The sequence below is a fragment of the Hylobates moloch genome, unplaced genomic scaffold (genome assembly GCF_009828535.3).
Source record: "Hylobates moloch isolate HMO894 unplaced genomic scaffold, HMol_V3 SCAFFOLD_8, whole genome shotgun sequence".
In the NCBI taxonomy this organism is placed as follows: Eukaryota; Metazoa; Chordata; class Mammalia; order Primates; family Hylobatidae; genus Hylobates; species Hylobates moloch.
The window spans coordinates 79,761,709-79,782,504 of NW_026652283.1; the positions used below are offsets into that span (position 1 = coordinate 79,761,709).

Consider the following 20,796-nt stretch of genomic DNA (forward strand, 5'->3'; position numbering starts at 1 on the left):
CTCATCTAGACTTTCCTTCTACTGTGTCCCTTCCCTCCTGTGTGGCCCCAAGGCACCTGTCCTGAGCCTACAGCCTCAGCCACCCAGGGAGGCAAGCCTTTCCATAGACTGTCCTGTCTGAAAGCTAGGGTCTCTGAGAAGTGAATGGAACTGACCTCCGCCTCCCCACCCTTGGGGGCTTCTGGAACAGCCTTGACGACAGGGGTGGCAGGTTCAGCCCTCCTCACCCCACTCTTTACTTTAGGAGTCCCAGGGGTTGGGGTAGTCTCTGGAGGTGGCTTCGGCATGGGCTCAGCTTTAGTGGGGACTCTGGTCTTCTTTTCCTGGGCACTGCTTGGGGTCTTGCTGGGTTCAGAAGCCCTGAGGGGCTTGGTCTGGGGGCTGGCCTTGGTGGATAGAGGGCTGGCCTTGGCAGGCAGGGGTCCTGATGGCTGGCCCAGCCCCTGTGGCCCTTTCTGCTTCAGAGGGGATGTTCCAGATGCACGGTGAGGGGCCCCTACAGGGGGCTGCTGTGAGGTGGGCGGCAGTAGAGGGGTCGGCTCTCCTAGGCTGCCCTCCAGTAGCCGCTTGGTTTGGCAGTTCAGACAGAGCCACTCTGTTTTCTGCAAGGAAATGGGAGAGGGGGTTGATGAAAATTAAAAAGACACTGAAGTCCTCAAATAATATTTCCATAACTATTTCTGTAACCTTAGGGAGGAGAGAACTTTCAAAGCATAACGCCAAAGACATAAGGAGAAAAAGACTGATCGATTTACTGCCCCCAAATAACAAATTCCCCTATTCTTAGGATGAACATACACAAAGTCAGAATGCAAGTAACAACCCCAAAGAGGAGTACTTTCCTTAACCCACAGAGAACTTTTCACCTGGCCAGAAAAGGGGGAGAACTGTGGGGGACGGGAGGGCCTAGCCCTAAGCAGAGGGGGAAGCTGAGGTCTCAATCTGAAGGAGCAAACGGCTCCTAGTGGGCTGGTATGGAGTCCAGCAGTTGAGAACCCTTGCAGAAGAGGAGTAGCATCCAAGCATGGAGCACTTCCTGGAGGCACTACGCTTCCCCTGCCTCCCAGCTCTCAAGTCTGACTCCATCCTTCCCCACACTCTTTCCCAGGTAATGGCTATGCTAGATAGGGTGCAGACTCTTGGGGCCAGGGGAGGCTGTCTGGGAGTAGCCCTGCTTGGTGGAGGACAGAGGGGCTGAGCAGTCCTCCCTGCTCAAATCCCCAGCCCAAGTCACCTTGTCTAAGGCTAGCAGAGACCCTCAGGTAGAGGCCTCCTCCTGCCCCCAGGGCTCTGGACTGTTCCTCTGATGGGGACTATGTATGGTGGCCCTTGTGTCAGGGGCCCTGCTCCTTCCAGAGCTGGACTGGAATCAAATTCTCAACCATCAGTCCACCACTCTCAGGATCCTCTACTGTTTCAGGCCCAGTGCTGGGGGCTGAAGACAGCCATGACTCAGCAGACAGACAGGCACTGGCATGCAGCCTTTCTGGAGCCCACAACCCCAAACAGGTCATTTACAAGCATGACACAGGTATCAATGGTGAAGCCCCCAGAACACAAGAAGCGAAGTCCAAGTCTCCCAGCCCCAGCTGCTTTGTACAGGGGTAGGGTTTGGGCATCTCTGAGGCCTAAATGGGTGATTCCTGCAGCAGGTCTGAGGCTGACAGGGGCATGTCTCCCAGTAGCCTCCTCCAGAGTCAGGGCTCCTCCTTGGCAGGATATGAAGTCCTTCCCTGGCCCACATGGGATGGAGAATGAGGTTATAGTGGAGCCCAGAGCACGGTCCCACAGATACCTGTGCCTGTTCTTACTCTGTGGCACAGAGCCTTAGTGCTCCCTCCGTCCTACAGGGAGCTCACTCATCCCAGGTGCCCGGACATACAGGCTCCCACCAACAACTCTGCCACTGAGATGGACCATAAGAACCATAAGGTCACAGAGCCAGAGGACTGGAAAAGGAGGTGACCTTTGGCCCTTGCCACCCACAGGAAGGCTAACAACCTCAGTACCCTTGCTTCACATGCTGCCTCTGGCAGCCTTGGAAGCCTGGTACCCCCAGGGTGCCTGCCCTTAGCCTGGCATCCTAGGACCACCATGGCAGATAACATGTCAATGATTCTGCCCTGGTTTGCTGTCCACAGACAGCTACATTCCACTTCTCTGCTCTGGGCTTCAGCAGAGGCTAGGCTTGGAGATGGCAGGGCCTTGGTGTGTGTTGAGGGACAGGCCTGCTCCCCGGGCTGGTTACTCAGGGTCGAGACTGCTTCTCTCCCACTGGAGCTTCTGTTCTTCCCCGAGGCCCAACCCCATGCACAAGTCCCAGGAAGAGGAATGGGGCAGTGGCCCAGCTGTGGAGGGGGACCCTTTAGATGCCCTACATACATATACTCACTCTGTTCTCGGCACAGCCCAGCCCTAACACCACTACTGACTCCCTTGAACCTTATCTGATGCTCAATGTGTCTCCACACAAAACCCCACAAGGCAATAAGTGCTGGCCACTGGCCAGGCCCTGGGCTCACTTGGCCTGGCCGGGTGCACCCCCAGAGGTACCTGGGGAGAATACAGATAGGTTGAGACCGAGCCCCAGATGAACAGGACATGGGAGAGCACAGAGCCTGATCCAGGAACCCTAGCTCTCATGCCCCCAGCATCACCTGTGTACACAATGGAAATTCCCCCGTGTCAGAAAGGACTGTGAGATGGCAAAATGACCCTGGAGAGATGGCAGGGCTATAGGCAGAGACCAAGAGAGAGAGCTCTGGAAATGAGTGAACAGCCCCTTCCCCAGCCCTATGGTCAGCATGATGGGTTTAGGATCTAGGCCCAGTGGGCTGGCCCAAGGCAATGCTGCCCTAACTCCACTTTGGAGCCCTGTGCACACCCATCCCATGTTAGGCCTCTCAAAGTTTGGTTATCTGCCCTGGCCCACCTTGGTGGCCTGGCAAACCCCTAACCCCATCTCTGGCCTGCAAACCCCACACAGAAGCAACAGTCTAAGTGAAGCAAGTCACCTTGGAAGGGTGGTCTGGATGGAGGAGGCAGACCTAATGCTAAGTGCTCTGACCAAATGCTGGAGAGGCCAGCTTGCCTGAACCCAGAGGCCCAGCTCTCAGCAGAGATGTTACCTGTGGTCACATGCTCCCTGGGGCTTTGCTCCTTCATACATTTATTCACAGAGACAGCCAGGTTGCAGATTGCCTGGCAGGCCCTCTTGCTCCTGGCTCTGCTATAGTAGGCAGTGAGGAAGGGAGAGCAGGCAGGAAGAGGCATGTGAAGTAAGGGCTAAAAATAAACATTGACCTGGCTGCTGGAGGCCCTTCACAAGCCCTCTGGGAGTGGAGAAGAAGGGTACAGGGCACTGGGGCTGGTAGGAGTAGAGCCAGGAGAGACCTGGCCCAGGCCCAAGTCTTCCGGGGAATGAGAATCGGGTGGAAGGCAGGCCATGTAGAATCTCTGTGCCTGGGGCTGGGACACAGTTGCTGGGGTCCCAATTCCTTTATCCATTCTATTCTCATTTTCTCCAACCCCAACACACCCCTACCTCCATCCCAAACGTTCATTCCCTTATTCTTCCGCTCGTTTCCATTCCCCAATTTCAGTGTTCATTCCTCATTCAGCCATCCATTCATTGCACAGCCCTCTCATACTCTGCCTCACTCAGCCCATGCCAGCCCCAGTCCTTGGGAAAGTGTTGCCTGCTTACCCCTTCGCCTGGCCTCTTCGACAAAAGGGCAGGGGATGGATAATGGGGTGGCTCTGATGACTACTTCTGCATCACTCCCTCTGTCCAGTTCCTTTCTGGGGCAGGAAGGTACAAATTCCCCAAGGACAATCATCACCTAACAGTGGGAGAGGCAGGTGTGTATGCCATCAGATGGCGCTCAGTGGTTCAGGGCATCACTATTTAGGGTAAAGAAGGGGAAATGGGATGACTGAGTTAGTGGGGTGCCCTCTAGGCACGTGAGAGCTGCTGCCTTCTGGGACCACTGGCCATTGTGCCTTGTGAGCCAGGACAGATCCTGCACTGTCTGCCATCGTCTGAATGAACCTGCATTCCACGTAATCGCTTCATGTGTGGAGCTGGCCTGCATGCCAGTATGGTTATGGTGACACTGATCCAGTCAATGCCCTATGGCCAGCTGCCTGGCCCTAAACACCCTCAGCCCTGCTGCCGGACCAGGGGGCTGTGAATGAGAACTCCAGAGAAAAGGATGCCCAGGGGTCATCTTGGAGGACACTGGACCACAGGGATGGCCATCACTGGTGCTGCTATTCCTCTCCTAACTTTGTGACCCTGAGCCTTCCTGTTGCTGGACATGCCTAAGCTCCTTCTTTCTGGGCCTCTTCCTCTCATAAAATAAACCCACCCTGGTGTCCCCAGTGTGTATCCTTGCAGCTGGGCTGTACCCCCCTCACCCCCCAGCACCAAATGTGTTCGTTCCCTGTGGGGCATCCCTCATGATACCAAGAGCTTAAACCAGCCACAGGGTCCATCCACACCCAGATAGGGGCTCATGGGAATGCTTCCTTTCTCACACAGAGACCCTCTTTAGGATACTCCTGTTCCAATACCCTGGCTTAAGGGCTGACTGTGTCAGGCCTTGCATAAGCATCTGAGGTACAGCATCTCACCTGGTTCTCACGGAAACCTAAAAGGGAGTATTATGGTCCCTATTCTACATGGGAGGGAACAGGACCTCTAGCCTGATGCCCCTGCCGCAACCCCTGCCCCAATGAGCAAGCCCAGCCCCACGTATCACAGGTGCAAGGGACTTTGCCCAGGGAGGCCCAACTTCTCAAGGGCACAGCTGGAATTTTGGCAATGATGATATAATAAGAGACTGGTAATGTTACTGTCACAATTCCAATTCAACTAATTTCTTCACAAACTCTATTTTGAACTGGAAGTCAATTAAAAATTAAGCCAGAGAGTACTATTATCCTTCCAAAAGACAAATAGGTAAAAAAATTGGAATCAACAACTCTTAATTATGAAGTGACTCACTGAACAGCATTATGGTTATTTTTTTCAGAGGAAAGTTCAAAAGGAAAAAGGATCCAATTTTATTCCCTCCTCTATTGTGTGCTCTGAACTCCCAATCTAGAAGAAAGATTTTTACAGCTCAGAAATGTTCAGGAAAATTTCCAACCTGTGGGGAAAATTCCCAACCCATTGGCCCAGATGGTTGACTCTGGCCTCAGGTGGAGTCTCAGGAGGTCTAACAGGGCTGTGGGGAGCTATGAGTGGGGCTCCACTGGTCTGTCCCTTCTTTGTGCACAGAGACACAGCACAGTTGTTCTTGTGCAGGCAAGGTCCAGAGAGAGACAGCCATGGCAGACCCGCCCTTAGGACCTGGAGAAGGACCTGCTGGCCTTACCACCACACTCCCAAGGCAGGGTAAGTGTCTCTGGCAAGTGCTGAGAAATCAGAAACCTCTAACCAAGAACACACAAAGTAGGTCGCAGGGAAGCACAAAATTGCTCAGGATGCCAAGTGGCCATTGGCTGAGGTGAGATCCAAGACAGACCACAGCCTGGTTAGGGGCCTCAGTGAAGAAAAGCAATGCTGAAGGGATGGGGAACATATCAACACCAGCCCCTCGCAAGACCCAAGGCAGGTGAAGCTGCACAGAGGTTTTGGTCATTGTGTGGGTAAGGGAGGATAAGGACGGAAGGACTAAGGCTGTGACCATGGGTGGGAGAGAGGTCAGATTCTTGTGACAGTGGGGAGGCAGAGCTGGCAGGGCATGGTCCATGGAGCAGGTGCAGAGGTTAAAGAGGAGGAGGTGAGGATGACCCCGGGCTGCTGGCTTGCATCTCTGGTGGTGGATGGTGGTACAGTCTCTATGGTGGGAATCATGGGAGAGGCATTATGGCCGCCTATCCACACCTTCCCCAGAATAGCCGCAGGCCCTCTGGGGACAGCAGCATTGACAGAGAGAGCTATGGGAAAGGAGTTAGAGAGACTTCATCATCCCTGACTGCTGTCAGGAGCAGCCTGAGCTGGGGATGAGGTAGGACCAGGACTAGAACCAGGACATCCCTCAGCTTTGCTTTCAGGCCCATGGGACCCATCAGACCCTGTGGAGATGAGAGTGGTCCTGGCTAAGGAGGGGGAAGTGGGGCAGGACATGGACACAGCAGGAAATTGAGAGGGGTGTGATGGGGGGAACACTGGCCATCAAGAGACAGAAGCTCCAGGGTCCAGGAAAGCCAGAACCAAGCAGCTAATGAGAGGCCTAAGTCAGAATACAAACGTTTCATCTAGTCAGCGTGTGAACGAAAGTCTTCTGTTTGGGCAGAATCAGCACTTCCCGTGGCCTGGCCCAGGGACTGCCAAGAGGAACTGTCAGGAACATTTATGCTCCTGGACAGAGACAGTTTTCCCCTCCCATTCATGCACATTCTGCTTAATAAGGAAATGTGGGCTGGGAGGTCTCTTGGGGACAGGAGTCCTCCAGGCCAGGCCAACTCAGAAGTCCACTGGGGCTCACAGTCGCTCAGTGTCAGTATGCCCCACCTGACCAGCAGTGAGCTTGTGCCTGGAGGTCTCTGGGCAGAGCAGCCGGCTAGGGTTCTCCTGGTCTTGTTGTGGTGACACCATGGTGCACCCCATTCCCCGAGCCAGTGAGGCAAACTGTTGCCAGTGAGCCACCAGACCTAGAGCTTGGAGAGCTGGCTTCATAGTGCCTAGAAGACCAGATGGGTGCCACATGAGGAGGTCAGTTGTCTTGCTCAGGGCTGCCCTTCCCTGCATATTGGAAAGTGTGGCCTTTGGTGGCCAAAGTAGTCTTCCTAGTCATGCTGGGGTCCCACAGGGACTCCTGTGGAGTCCTGGCCCAAGGGAAGTCAGAACAAGGTGCCACAGAGGCCATGGCAACATCATGCTCTCCTCTCTTGTCCCATCCTGGGCCAGTGGTGGTTTGCACTCCGCACACCCCTGCACCACCATCAGCTACAAATGGCTCAGCCCAAGAGACCAGACGGCTCAGGTGGCTGCCCATGTGCAAGAGGCAGGGCCTTGGCTCGAACATCTCCTAATGTGACACAGCTGGGAAACACATTCACCTATCAAGACTGAGGGCACTCTAAGGAAGGAGACACACCAAGCTACGCCCAAGGCAGCATGGTAAGGGTCACATGGGTGACCCTGGGCCAGGGAGAGTGGGCCACGGGACTGAGGGAGGAGCAGAAGCAGCATCTGCTCCTGGCCCAGGCTGGTCTAGTTCTGCCAGGGCACCTTCACCTTCTGAGCCTCTTGGGCTGGACTCCAGGCTTCGAGGGAACACTGAACCTTACACTGGGCCTCCTGCTCCCTCCTGCTCAGCACTGCACAGTGCCCAGTGCCCTTCCCTGGAGCAGGGACTGCGGAGAGAATGGCCACAACACCAGGTCTGTCTCAAACCTTCCTGTGGGAAAGAGGAGCATCTCTGAGCATCCCCACCAGCAGCTCTTAGGAGAGCCCAGCCCCAGCCTGGGTAAAATATGTGGACCAAAGGCTGTGACTTTGACAAGTAGACATCAACACTTATGACCTCAGAAGAGACAATCAAGGTTGAATACCACCTAGCTGGGCTGGAGCCTGGACAGTGGGACATGCCCTGCCCCATTGTGAGAAAGCCTCCCACCCCACCCTGGATGTGGGACACAACCCTCTGCACCATGGCCATTCAATCCCTACCCTTCTGAAGGTCACAGGTCCATGGCAGTGTGGGACCTCAGGTTCTCCTATCTGAGCAGGGGAGGTTGGTGTCTTTCATCAGGGCCATGCCCATGGTAGCTGGAAATGGGGAGGCCAGTTCAAGGACTCTGGGATCAGCCTTAGGGCACTAGTCAGAGTCAGTAGGCACCACTACCCCCAACACTGAGTGAAAGTTAGTTCTGAGTAGAGCTGGGGCCTCAGGTAGGGGGACAGGAAAGGGAATGCGGCCCCTCTGCAGCATTAGTTGTACAGGGGCAGCCCCATGGCTGCTGCAGACCCAGAACTCTTTCCGGTTTCCATGCCACCACTACCCAGGCCCGGCCTCTCATCAAGGTTCAAGGGAGCATGCTTGGTCCAGCTCTTACCTCCACCAGGTGGGGTGTTGGGTTGAAGCCACACAAGTTGCACACCTGGAGCCTGCAGGTGGTGCATGTGTTATAGTTGGCTGGGCTCTTGCTGCCCACGTTGAGCTCGGCTTGGCACAGTGGGCAGGTGGCCCTTTCCTTCGGCATGGTCTTTGGCTTGGCAGCAGCCTTCGATGCTGCCTGATGTTCTGCTCTGCCATGCTTTGGACTGGTTGTTCCCCCAGTTTTCGGCAGGGCTCCAGGTCCAGATCCAGGACCCGTTCTGGCCCCAGGCTCAGTTTTGGCTCCAGGTGCTGGCCCAGGCCCAGGCCCTGAGCCCAAGGGTTTTGGGCCAGCCTCCTTGCTGGCATCATTGAAGACGATCTTAGGTGTCCCCTTGCTGGGGGCAGGCTGGCCCTGGGTGTCAGCCTCGGGCTGCACAGACATGAGGGTGCTTGCCTGGGTTAGCAGCGACGCGCCAAGGCCGAAGAGCTTACCAGTGAGGCCCTCCTGGGTCTGCTCGGTGGCACCAAGCCCAGCGGGCACTGCGGTGGCACTTTTGGCCGGGGCCTCTCCTGCAGGTGGCCTGGGCTCAGCTGTGGAAGGCTTGGTGGGTTGAGGGGGCTGAGGAGACACCCTCCCCACCTCTGGAGGGGCAGCTGCTTGGGCAGGCCCCGGCACTGAGGTGGCCCTGGCTGTCTCAGCCTGGCGGGACCCAGGCTGTGGTCCTCCTGGGCCCCGAGATCTCTCTTGGTCTGGCTTCCCCAGGGGCTGTTTGGCTGGGGAGTGGGCAGGAGACAGGGCTGGGGAGTGCAGCTGCTGCTGGCTCTTGGAGCGAGGTGCAGTGGTCATGTCCATTCCCAGAGCCCTCTGCATCTGACAGTTCAGACAGAGCCACTCCTTCACCTGAGGAGAGAAGCAAAATAGTCAGCAGGGTGGCCAGGACTGGTGGTACTCATGGCCCAGGTCAGTGCAGGCCCCACAGCAGCCAAGGCCACTCCTAGCACAGGCAGAAGCACCAAGCCCTGCTCAGGCATTTCTGGGCAGCCAGGGGGCAGGGCTGAAGGACAGATGGCACTCCCCTGCCCTCTAGGAGCTGCCAGGCATGTGAGGCAGTGGAGGCAGTCCCATCCCCCGACCCCACCCCAACCACCAACCCACTGCCTGCCAGACCCTCCTGCTTGAGAGTCCTCCCCGCCACCCCCTGGCAGTGCCTCAGATCTGTGCACCCCAACCTCCTGCTTGGATGAACCCAATAGCCTTCCCCTGCTTCTCACTTCAGGCCATTTGCACATAGCAGCCAGACTGATCTTTTAAAACCTAACCCAAGAGGAAAGGCATGGCCCTAGAGCAGTGCTTGTATGCAATGGGTATTCAGTAAAAACTCGCATAATGAATAAATAAGTGAAGATTAATACGTGGGAGAAGGAGGCATAGAAAATAAAAAGAAACCATGATTCCTATCCTGAAGGAACTCAGAGTCTAGCTGAAGAAACAAGATACTACAGAATGAAAAATCTTGAGAACAAAATAAGTAAGGGTAAAGTAATGCAATGTAAGTGACTGATGTTAAGTAGAATTTTTAAAAGCCTTTTTTTTCCCTTAAGGAAGATAGCTTTTTAAAGAAGTGGGATAATTCATGCCTCCAGAGCAAATGAGACATGTGCCGCTATCCATGTGATAAACACATAGTTTCCCTCTGTCATTAGCCCTGTGCAGGGATGGGCACGTGACCTGGCAGAGTCAGTTACAGCCCTCCACGTTATCTGGTAAGGAACAACAGGAGAGAGGGTCTTTATTCCTTTTCCTTTGGATTACTAATCAGAAGGATGTAGCTTTGGAGCAGTAGTAGTCTTCTTTCCCAACATACAGAGAGACGCTAAGAATGACGTCCATAGATGGTAGGAGTCAAGGAAAGGAGAAAGGAGTAGATCTGATGACTTCATTCCATTCCCTGGATCTGGCTATGCCCCAAGTCTACCCTTGGACTTCCAGTTACATGAGCCAATAATTTTTCTCCAAAAACCCACATGTAAATCAGAGCATCTCACCAACAGGACAAGTGGATTTCCACCACACCTTGGGAACTCTTCAGCACAACCCTGTGACCCAACCCAGCCCCACCCCAGCCTCCCCCTCTCTCTGGCCTCTCTTCCTGCCATCTCCCCTTGGCTGTCTCACTGCAGACACTCTAGGCTGTCTGCTCTGCCAAGTGGTCCCCTGAGCTAATTTCTGTACCAGGGCCTTTGTATTTCCTATTCCTTCTGCTCCCTGGCCCAGCTTGTTGTATAGATTTCAGATGAGGTATCACTTTCCCACCAGGGCCTCCTCTGGCCACACAATCTAAAATGCTCTCCTTTGGCCAGGTGTGGTGGCTCACACCTGTAATCCAGGCACTTTGGGAGGCAGAGGCAGGAGGATCATTTGAGGTCAGGAGTTCGAGACCTACCTGACCAACATGGTGAAACCCCATCTCTACTGAAAATAGTAAGAATTGGCCAGGTGTGGTGGCGAACGCCTGTAATCTCAGCTACTTGGGAGTCTGAGGCAGGAGAATTGCTTGAACCCAGGAGGCGGAGGTTGCAGTAAGCCAAGACTGTGCCGCTGCACTCCAGCCTGGGCAACAGAGTGAGACTCCATCTCAAAATAATTAAATAAATAAATAAAAATAAAACACCCTCCGGGTACTCTGTGTCAAATTACCCAGCTTATTTTCTCCATAGTGCTTATTCTTTCCCAAAGTGTCTACTAATTTGTTGTTTACAAGGTGTCTCCTGTCCTCCAAAGCAGCCCATGAGCTCTCATTGATAGGGCGTTCTCAGGGCTGCACACAACATGTGGTACAGAGCAGGGCTCATCCCAGAGGGGCTTGCTTCATTCATCCTGGCAATTTGGTCATGCAGCCATGTTGAGCTATGGCTCAACAAGGTGGAAGCCCCAAGATTTGGTGCCTCAATGAAGAGGCTCCTCCTCATCAACCAGAGCCGAGGCTGGAGGCCAAGGTTGTTCTCTGTCTGTGGTTGCAGCCAGAGGTTCTGAATGCACCTTATTGGCCACCCAGTCATCACCAGGGGAAGGTGCCATCTCATCTCTGGGGCAGAAGGCCCCTTTTATTTACCCGCACATGTGGCTCCAGCCCTGCTCTCTGCCTTGAGGCCCCAGGGCTACTGCTGCAGGTTGACTTGCCAGTTGGGGGACCTGGGCTCAGGTGCCTTATCCCAGCAATCCAAGGGCAGCAGCCAAGAAGAGGGAGAACACTGCACTTTGGCGAGCACCCCCTTGTGCCAAGCACCACATAGGGCATGTTCACAGGCATTCTCTCATTTTGTCCTTACAGGAGAGAAAACCAAGATCTGAGATGTTTTAGCAATGTGCTCTCAATGGTTCCCTGGCTAGGAAGTGTTGCTGCTGGCAAGATCAGCCCTGACAGCTCTGCGTAGCTCCTAAACCACAGCCTGGACAGCCTGGAGCCTTCTGCAGTCCTGCCTCTTCCAAAGGCCAAGTCAGGCTCTAGAAGTCAGCACTGCAAACCCTGGCAGAGCCACGCAAAGGCCAATCCCAGTTCTAGAAACTCTAAGAACAGTGATGCCGAGGCAGTGAGGTGAGAAGCCATCCCACTAGCTGGGAACCATTAACCCACCCAGATGCTTTTTAAGAAGCAAGGCAGGCCGGGCACAGTGGCTCACGCCTGTAATCCCAGCACTTTGGGAGGCAGAGGTGGGCAGATCACGAGGTCAGGAGATCAAGACCATCCTGGCTAACATGGTGAACACTGTCTCTACTAAAAATACAAAAAATTAGCCGGGTGTGGTGGCACATGCCTGTAGTCCCAGCTACTTGGGAGGCTGAGGCAGGAGAATCGCTTGAACCTGGGAGGCAGAGGTTGTAGTGAGCCAAGATCGCGCCTGGGCAACAGAGCGAGACTCCGTCTCAAAAAAAAAAAAAAAGAAAGAAGCAAGGCAGCTTTGTCTATGTTTGGGCAGAGAAAGCCAGAAAGAAAACAATTTCAGTCCCTGAACCCAGTCTAAAGACCACTTTAGAAAGGTCACTCTTGGGAGGGAGGGGCTTATTCCCATCAAAGTGGGAGTTCCCCAGAGCAGGCCATTTCTACTCATCCAGAGAGGGACCCTGGAAGGGGATTACTCCCCAGAGGGGAAGCTCAGCCTCTGGCCCAGGGTGGCAGCCACAAATTCAGTTCTTCCCGTGGGTGCCCAGCCCACACCCAAAGTACCATCTCTCTCATTCACCTGGGCACTGCAGCATGCCCTGAGGTGAGACTTCTTCCTGGGAAAGGGGATTTAGGAGGTAAGGCTTCTTATCCTGGGACTTTGGGGTGACTCTCCCTGGGGTTCTGAGTCAGGCTGAACAAAGGCACGTGCCAAACCTCCTGCACTCACCACCAGAACTTTCCTTTCCCCAGCCCCCGTCATCCAGGCTGTGGCACAGGCATCTCACCTAAAATAGAACTTCTCCAAGAAAAGGCTGAAACGCCCCTCAGTGACTCATCGCCCAGATGGGTGCAGCTATTTCTATCCAGCCTCTTCCAGACGGTAAGGAACCTTGACCGCACCCTCCCCACAGCCCCTCCCAGGCTCAGGCCCAGCATGCAAGGCCTCCTAAGGAGGACACTGGCTGAGGGAGCTCTCTGAGGCCAGCAATACATCCCCCTCTCTGCCACCTCCATGGATCCCCAGGAGTTTCCTGGGAGGAGCCCAACCTCAGCCTCTTCTTCCATACTGCGAGGCCCCTATCCCCACACTCAGGGGGATGGAGGCTGTCCACGGGGTAGGGAGAGAGATGATGGCTGTGCACCCCAACCCACCCACCCACCCAGCCTGGGTATACATGAATAGTTCTGTGGCAGACTCCCCTGGCCTGAGTGTCAGTACAGTTAGAGCCTTCCTTAGCTGCACACAGTGATGCCTCCATCAAGAGGTTGAACCCAGAAGGCTCCCTGTGGCTCCTAGGCCCTCTCCAAGCTGGCTCTCCACAAGAATCAAAGGGACTATCCTTTTACCAGTGTGACAAGAAGCCTCAGCTAGGGTTCTGCTGTCTAATACCTCCAAGATCCTGATCTGGCACATGGGCAGGAGATGTGCAGGCTACCAGCCATGAGCCTCATGTCTCAGGAGCCTTCCTGGGGCTACCCAAGGTGGACAGCTCTGCCAGACATTAGCTTTGAATGAGCTGACTCTCCTTGCTAGCAAGGAAGCCCATCTTGCCATCTCCAAAGACTGGTAGGGACCTCCACGGAAGCCCGTGCACCCCAGCCCAGTGGGGACCTAGGTGGCAGTAAGGATGGGAAGGCTCAGTGCAGTACAAGGTCAAGAGGTGGTTTAAGAGGTGGGGGAAGCAGAAGCTACAGGAAGCCTTCCTACAGGCTTTGCAGGGAGCCACTGCCACCTGCTCTGCCATGAGTCTGCTAGGGACCTGGAAACGTAGGACCCTGTGGGCTCTGTAGCTCTGAGAGGACTTTCTCCCCGAGAAGAGACTTTCTTAGCTGCTTCCTTACTCAAACTATTCAGTGTGTAGAAGGGCAGCTAAGGTGGCACTGGCCAAGGATCCAGAGACTTGGGGCCCAAGCTGGAGACTGTATGAACTCTTAAGTTGAATGAGCAGCTGTGATCTGTCTGCAATGGTCACTCCCTGCTAATTCCTCTACTGGGCTCTGGAGCAAGGAGGGCAGTTCTGGGAAGAGCTTCTACATCTTCCCTGCAGGAACACTGGCTGCACAGTGTGTCTCAGCCCTCAAGAGTGGGACTCAGCCTTGCTTGCCGTATCTGGCCCCAAAGGATGCTCACAGGATGGAGTCTACCTCATGGTCACCTCCATGGCTGTCAGGAAGCTCTGAAAGCCCCCTGAAGTCACATGTTCTCTTCCCACTCCCCTCCTCTCACCCCCCAGCAGCAAGGAAAAGGAGGGTTGCAGACGTCACTCAGCCTTCTTCCTGTGGAGAGCCCCAGCCCTACCAGGGAGAGCAGGCATTCAGTGTTTCAGATCACTCAGCACTGACATCACGCCTGATGCTGCATTTATGCTTTCCATTTTGGTACAAGTTGAAACATCACAGAAACAGCTCATAAAGGAGCCCTCCCTGCAGGTGCCAAATCTAGGGGTTCCTGGGAGGGCCCCACTGGCCAGTGTGACTATATGCCTTTCTGGGCTATGAGTCACTGGCCAGGTCTCAGCAGGAGGAACATACCTTCCCATGCCCCCTGGACAACAAGGACAGGCCAATGTGCAGAAGGGCAGCTAAGGTGGCAGCTGAGAGGGAGGGAGTCAGGCCTAGCCTGGATACTCACACTGGTACAGCAATAGACATGTCGCCTGCCCCATCTAGCACCTTACTGTCAGCTAGCTGACCTCAGGCTTAGGAAGCAGGTACCACAGGGTCCCAGTGGGCAGGGTCACACTGATCCAGAGCTGGACCAGCCAGGGGAGGCCTGTGCCAATCTATCAGAGCCCTGAGGAAGGTCTTGGGAACCTGCCCAGCATCTAAGGTCAGGATCTGGGGAGTGGAGGCTGAACCTAATCGCACCTGGGGCTAGAAGACCTCACTGGCTTGGATCTCCACAAAAGGGAGAGGATCCATCTCCTTGCTGATCCCTGGACACATCTGTCTCTCTGCCCTCAATATCTCTTAACTCCTCCCACACTGCTCTGGACAGCCTCCCCTCCCAACCCAGGATGATCCGGTGTACCCTGTAACACACCCCATCCATGACCAGCCAACTCCCCTGCACCCTCCCCATACACACTCCTCTTACTCACCAGTAACCCTCTCCAGGAGAGGCTAGACCCTTGGACTAGCCTCAACTTCTCCTTAAAATCCCCAGGACACTTTGGTTCATGCCCGGCTTCCCCTCCTGGCTTCTGCTGCCCTCCCTCCAAGCCCCTTTATCCTGGCCTGCAAGTCCTTGGCCCTTGCCTCTTAAACTCCCACTAAATGACTTCCACGGTCACTCCAGATGACCTGCAACTCACATTGGGCTGAGCTGCAGACCGCTTCTCAAAGCTCACCGACTGGAATAATTAATTGCTGTATATTGCATTATATGTAAATTTTAGCTAAAAAAAAGAAACCTTAAATAAATACTGAACTCTAGTTAATGATACACTTGAAGTGCTTTGTGGGAAGTATACTGATATCAGCGATGTACTTTTTTTTTTTTTTTTTTTTGAGACAGGGTCTGGTTCTGAAGTGCAGCACCATGATCATGGCTCACTGCAACCTCCACCTCCCAGACTCAGGTGATCCTCCCACCTCAGCCTCCTGAGTAGCTGGGACTACAAGCATGGTGCCACCACACCCAGCTAATTTTTGTATTTTTTTGGTAGAGACAGGGTTTCGCCATGTTACTCAGGCTGCTCTTGAATCCCTGGGTTCAAGCAATCCTCCCACCTTCGCCTCTCAAAGTGCTGGTATTACAGGCGTGAGCCACCATGCCTGGCCCACTGCAATGTACTTTGACATTCAACAAAAAGATGGATGGATAGATGGATAGACAGAAGAACAAATAGACGGTAGAATGGATACGTGATAAAACCAGGAGAGGAGGGGTTCATTATAAATCCAGATAGTGGCTTTGTGGGTATTCCTTGTACAATTCTTTCAACCATTTTGTAGGCTTTAAAATATTCATAACATGATGTTGGGGGTAAAAATGACTTGTCGACCTGGTTGTTCTGTTTTGCTCCACCCAGCAAGGCATCAAGAGCTCCTGTGGTGGGCTCTTGGCGGTTGACTCCCCACTACTGCCCAGATATTCTCCCCTCCTGGATCCCTTGGCCCTCCACTTGCTGGCCTTTCTACTCTTCTTTGCTTATCCTTGCCAGCCACCTTTGCTGGGTTCTTCTCAGTGCTGGGGAGCCCAGATCCTGGCACCTCTTCTCTCTGTCCACATCTCTTCTATGGCACTTTAAATGTCACTATATGCTTGTGAATATGAAACAAAAGTCTCCATCCCAACCTGCCTGCTTCGTGCCAGGGTCTTAGATTTGTCAGGCACCTTCAACTTGGCAATGGCCCAAACAGAAAAATTCCCTATCTCCATCTCCTACCCTCCACATCCAATCCAATTCTGTCTGTTTAGCCATCCAAACACACCAGGAATCTATCATGGCTCTTCGCAGTCATCATCACCACTACCCCAGCCTCAGCCTCAGCCCCCTCTGCCCCTCTGGCTCCCAGCACCCACCCGCTACCCCTACAGGCTGTTCTTCACATAGCAGCTGGGGGGGGAGGGGTGTGTATATATATGTGTGTGTATGCGTATGTGTTGTTTTAGTGTATATGTATATATATGCACACACATATATAGTGTGTGTTAAAATAAATATAAAATTGCCATTTTAACCATCTTAAAGTATACAATTCAGTGACATTAATAATTCATAATGTGTAACCATCACCTCTATTTCCAGAGGGTTTTTAAAATTTGCATTATTTTTGGCCAGACACTGCGGCTCACGCCTGTAATCCCAGCACTTTGGGAGGGTGAGGCGTGTGGATCACTTGAGGTCAGGATTTCGAGACCAGCCTGGCCAATGCGGTGAAACCCCATCTCTACTAAAAATACCAAACTTAGCCGGGTGTGTTGGCACATGCCTGTAATCCCAGCTACTTGGGAGGCTGGAGGTGGAGGTTGCCGTGAGCCAAGATGGCGTCACTGCACTTGAGCCTGGGTGACAAAGCGAGACTCCGTCTCAAACAAACAAATAAAAAAAAATTTTGCATTGTTTTTATTGTGGTAAAATATACATAAATTTACTACCTTAACCATTTTTAAGTGTACAGGTCAGTGGTATTATATTCATAATGCTGTGCAACCATCACCACCTTTCATCTTTGTAATTCTTTCCATCTTGCAAATCTGAAACTGTACCCATGAAACTCTCCATTCCCCCTTCCTCCAGCTTTTTTTTTTTTTTAAGGCAGAGTCTTGCTCTGTCATCAGGCTGGAGTGCAGTGGCACTATCTCAGCTCACTGCAACCTCCGCCTCCTGGGTTCAAGCAGTTCCCCTGCCTCAGCCTCCCAAGTAGCTGGGACTACAGGCATGGGCCAACACACCCGGCTAATTTTTTTTTGTATTTTAGTAGAGACGGGGTTTCACCATGCTGGCCGAGATGGTCTCGATCTCCTGACCTTGTGATCCGCCCGCCTCGGCCTCCCAAAGTGCTGGGATTACAGGCATGAGCCACTGCACCCGGCTCCCCCCTTCCTCCAGCTCTTGACAACTACCATTCTACTTTCTGTCTCTGTGACTTTGACTACTCTGACCACCTCATATTTGTCGTTTTGTGACTGGCTTATTTCACTTAGCATAATGTCCTTAAGGTTTGCCCATGTTGTATCATGTGTCAGATTGTCCTTCCTCTTTAAGGCTGAATGATATTCCGTTGTGTGTATGTATGTATATACATATATTTTGCTTATTTGTTCATTTGTCAATGGGCTGTTGGTTGTTTTCATATTTTAGCTATTGTGAAAAATGCTGCTATGAACATGGGTGTACAAATATCTCTTCAAGACCCTCCTTTCAATTCCTTTGAGTGTATACCCAGAAGTGGAATTGTTGGATCATATGGTAATTCTATTTATAATTTTTTGAGGAAATGCCATACTGTTTTCCAGAGTGGCTGTACCACTTTACATTCCTAAAAACAGTGCACAAGGGTTCCAATTTCTCCATATTCTTGCCAACATTTATTTATTTATTTATTTTTATAGCAGCCATCTTTAACGCAAATGAGATGGTATCTCATTGTAGTTTCAATCTGAATTTCTCTAATGATTAGTCATGTTGAGTATCTTTTCTTTTTTTTTTTTTTGAGACAGAGTCTCACTCAGTTGCCCAGGCTGGAGTGCAGTGGCATGATCTTGGCTCACTGCAACCTCCGCCTCCCAGGTTCAAGCAATTCTCCTGCCTCAGCCTCCTGAGCAGCTAGGGTTACAGGTGCCCACCACCACACCCAGCTAACTTTTGTATTTTCAGTAGAGACAGAATTTCTCCATGTTGGCCAGTCTCGAACTCTTGACCTCAGGTGATCCACCCGCCTCAGCCTCCCAAAGTGCTGGGATTACAGGTGTGAGCCACCACAGCAGACCTATGTTGAGTATCTTTTGGGGAGCTATTGGCCATTTGTGTATATTCCTTGGAGAAATGTTTCTTCAAGTCCTTTGCCCATTTTGTTTTTCAGAGACAGGTTCTAGCTATTTGCCTAGGCTGGTCTCAAACTCCTAGGCTCAAGATATCCTCCCACCTTAGCCTCTCAAGTAGCTGGGAAGACAGGTGTTTGTCACCACACTTGACTCCTCTTTGCTCCCCCCCACTTTTTTTTTTTAGAAACAGTCTGGCTCTGTCACCCAGTAGTGTGATCTTGATTCACTGCAATCTCTGCCTCCTGGGCTCAAGCGATTCTCCTGCCTCAGCCACCCGAGCAGCTGGGACCACAGGTGCCCACCACCATGCCCGGCTAATTTTTTTATTTTTAGTAGAGATGGGGCTTCACCATGTTGCCCAAGCTGGTCTCAAACTCCTGAGCTCAGGCGATCCACCTGCGTCAGCCTCCCAAAGTCCTGGGATTACAGGCGTGAGCCACTGCGCCTGGCTTCTTTGCCCATTTTTAATTAGGTTTTTGTTTGTTTAATTTTGTTGTCAAGTTGTAAGACTTCTCTGTATATTCTGGGTATCAATCCCTTATCAAATATATAATTAGAAAGTATTTTCTCCCATTCTGTGGGTTGCCTTTTTACTCTGTTAATAGTGCCTTTAGATGTAAAAAATTTTTAAATTTTCATGAAGTCTATTTTGTCTATTTTTTCTTTTGTTGCCTGTGCTGTTGGTGTCATATCCAAGAAACCACTGCCAAATCCAATGTTGTGAAGCTTATCCCCTATGTTGTCTTCTAAGAGTTTTATAGTTTTAGCTCTTCTGTTTAGGTATTTGATCTATTTTAAGTTAATTTTTGTATATGATGTAAGGAAAAGGTCCAACTTCATTTTTTTGCATGTAGATATCCAGTTTTCCCAACACCATTTGTTGAAAAGATTGTTCTTTCCCTACTGAATGGTCTTGGCACTCTTATCAAAAATCATCTGACCATATATGTGAGGGTTTATTTCTGGGCTATGTATTCTACTCTATTGGTCTATATGTCTCTCTTTATGCCAGTACCATACTGTTTTGATTACTGTAACTTTGTAGTAAGTTTTGAAATCAGGAAGTGTGAGTTCTTCAGCTTTGTTCTTCTTTTTCACAATTATTTTGGCTATTTGGAGGGCCCTTGAGATTGCATCAGAAGGGTGTTTTAAATGCATATCTGACCTTCCTACTGCCACCTTCCCAAACCTTGGGAGTGCATCAGGAGACCCCAGCAAGCCCAGCAGGAGCTTCTGGTCCTGTCCTGTGGTACAGCTGTCCTGGACCTTTGCTCCTGAACCCTCACATGGACCAAGCACATCCCCTCAGGCCTTCTCTTTTTCCAACTGCCTCCCATCCAGCAGTTCTAACATTCTACAGCCTAATGCTCTCTGTCTGGAGAAGCCCCCAATAATTTTTTTTTTTTTGAGACAAGGTCTTACTCTGTCACCCTGGCTGGAGGGCAGTGGCATGATCATGGCTCATGCAGCCTAGATCTTCCCAGGCTCAAGTGATCTTCTCATCTCAGCCTCCCAAATACTTGGGACTACAGGTATGCACCACCATGTATCTTTGCACCATGTATTTTTTTTGTAGAGATGGGGTTTTGCCATGTTGCCTAGACTAGTCTTGAACTCCTGGGCTCAAGTGATCTGCCCACCTCGGCTGCTCAAAGTGTTGGGATTACAGGTGTGAGCCACCATGCCCAGCTACCCCCAGGAATCTTGTCTCAGCATTGTACCAACAGCACCCCCAATAGCCCTCCCCTCCTTGACCCCAGATGTGATTGTGTGTTTGCTTGTGTGGTTCTTGGTGGCAGTGATGCCTCCTGCACTGGCCTGAAGCCTTCACAGAGCTGAACAGCACATCTGCTTCATTTCTACCTGTTTCTCCAGTGTCTGGGACAGTTCTTGGCTATCAATAGGACTGAAAAGCACTGTGCAGGGAAGCAAGGACAGGAAGAAGGGAGAGGGCTGCCCTCTGACTCAGTAAGTTAAACATGCCTGTCTAGGCCAAAGGCTGAGCAAAATTAAGAGTAGAAGCAGCAAAACCAACAGGTTACCAGCCAGCAACTGGGAACTTTACCAAGATTTCCTGGTCCCTGCCTCTTCCTGCCTCTGGCTCTCTTTCCATCACCTCCCTTTCCTGCCTCCCCTTCTTGTGCCTTCTTCCACTTCTTCCCACTCCTACTTTATTTATGGATTTCTCTTTTTCTCTACCATTTTTACTGCATTTTCTTTTTATTCTGTTTCCTTTGCCCTTAGATATGAAAACAAGTGTTTTAGGAGTAAAATTTCTTATTTTCAGATCTGAATTAATTTTACATTCATTCTTAGCTTAACTTATGGCCCTCTTCCATAACTAAAAGGTAGAATTCCATGCCTGTTGTCTCCTCATGGCCCCAGTGGCTGTGGCCTCCACCCTGCAGTGGTCCAAGCAAGTAAGTAGGCCGAAGATCCTGTCTTCTGGGAACATGGACCACTTCAGGGCATGTACTAAGCAACAGGGCTGGCTGCTCCAGAGTGACTGAAGTTTGGAGAGCATTTCTCTATTGACTTGGAGACTGTTTAGGTCAAAGTGCCTACTCTAAAGCAAACTGCCCAA

At 51.9% G+C, this 20,796-nt stretch overlaps 1 protein-coding gene across 2 annotated transcripts in view; it reads right to left on the reverse strand.

The window, feature by feature from the left end:
• The window catches only part of BSN (bassoon presynaptic cytomatrix protein), a 114,702-nt gene that overhangs the window by 18,415 nt on the left and 75,491 nt on the right, over positions 1–20,796 (reverse strand). For both annotated transcript variants that reach the window (XM_032161481.2, XM_058442227.1), the window contains exons 3-4: positions 8,071–8,955; positions 156–602 (exon numbers count right to left, since the gene is read on the reverse strand). In XM_032161481.2, the coding sequence (XP_032017372.1) occupies positions 156–602; positions 8,071–8,955 (1,332 nt within the window). The remainder of the gene's footprint in view (positions 1–155; positions 603–8,070; positions 8,956–20,796) is intronic.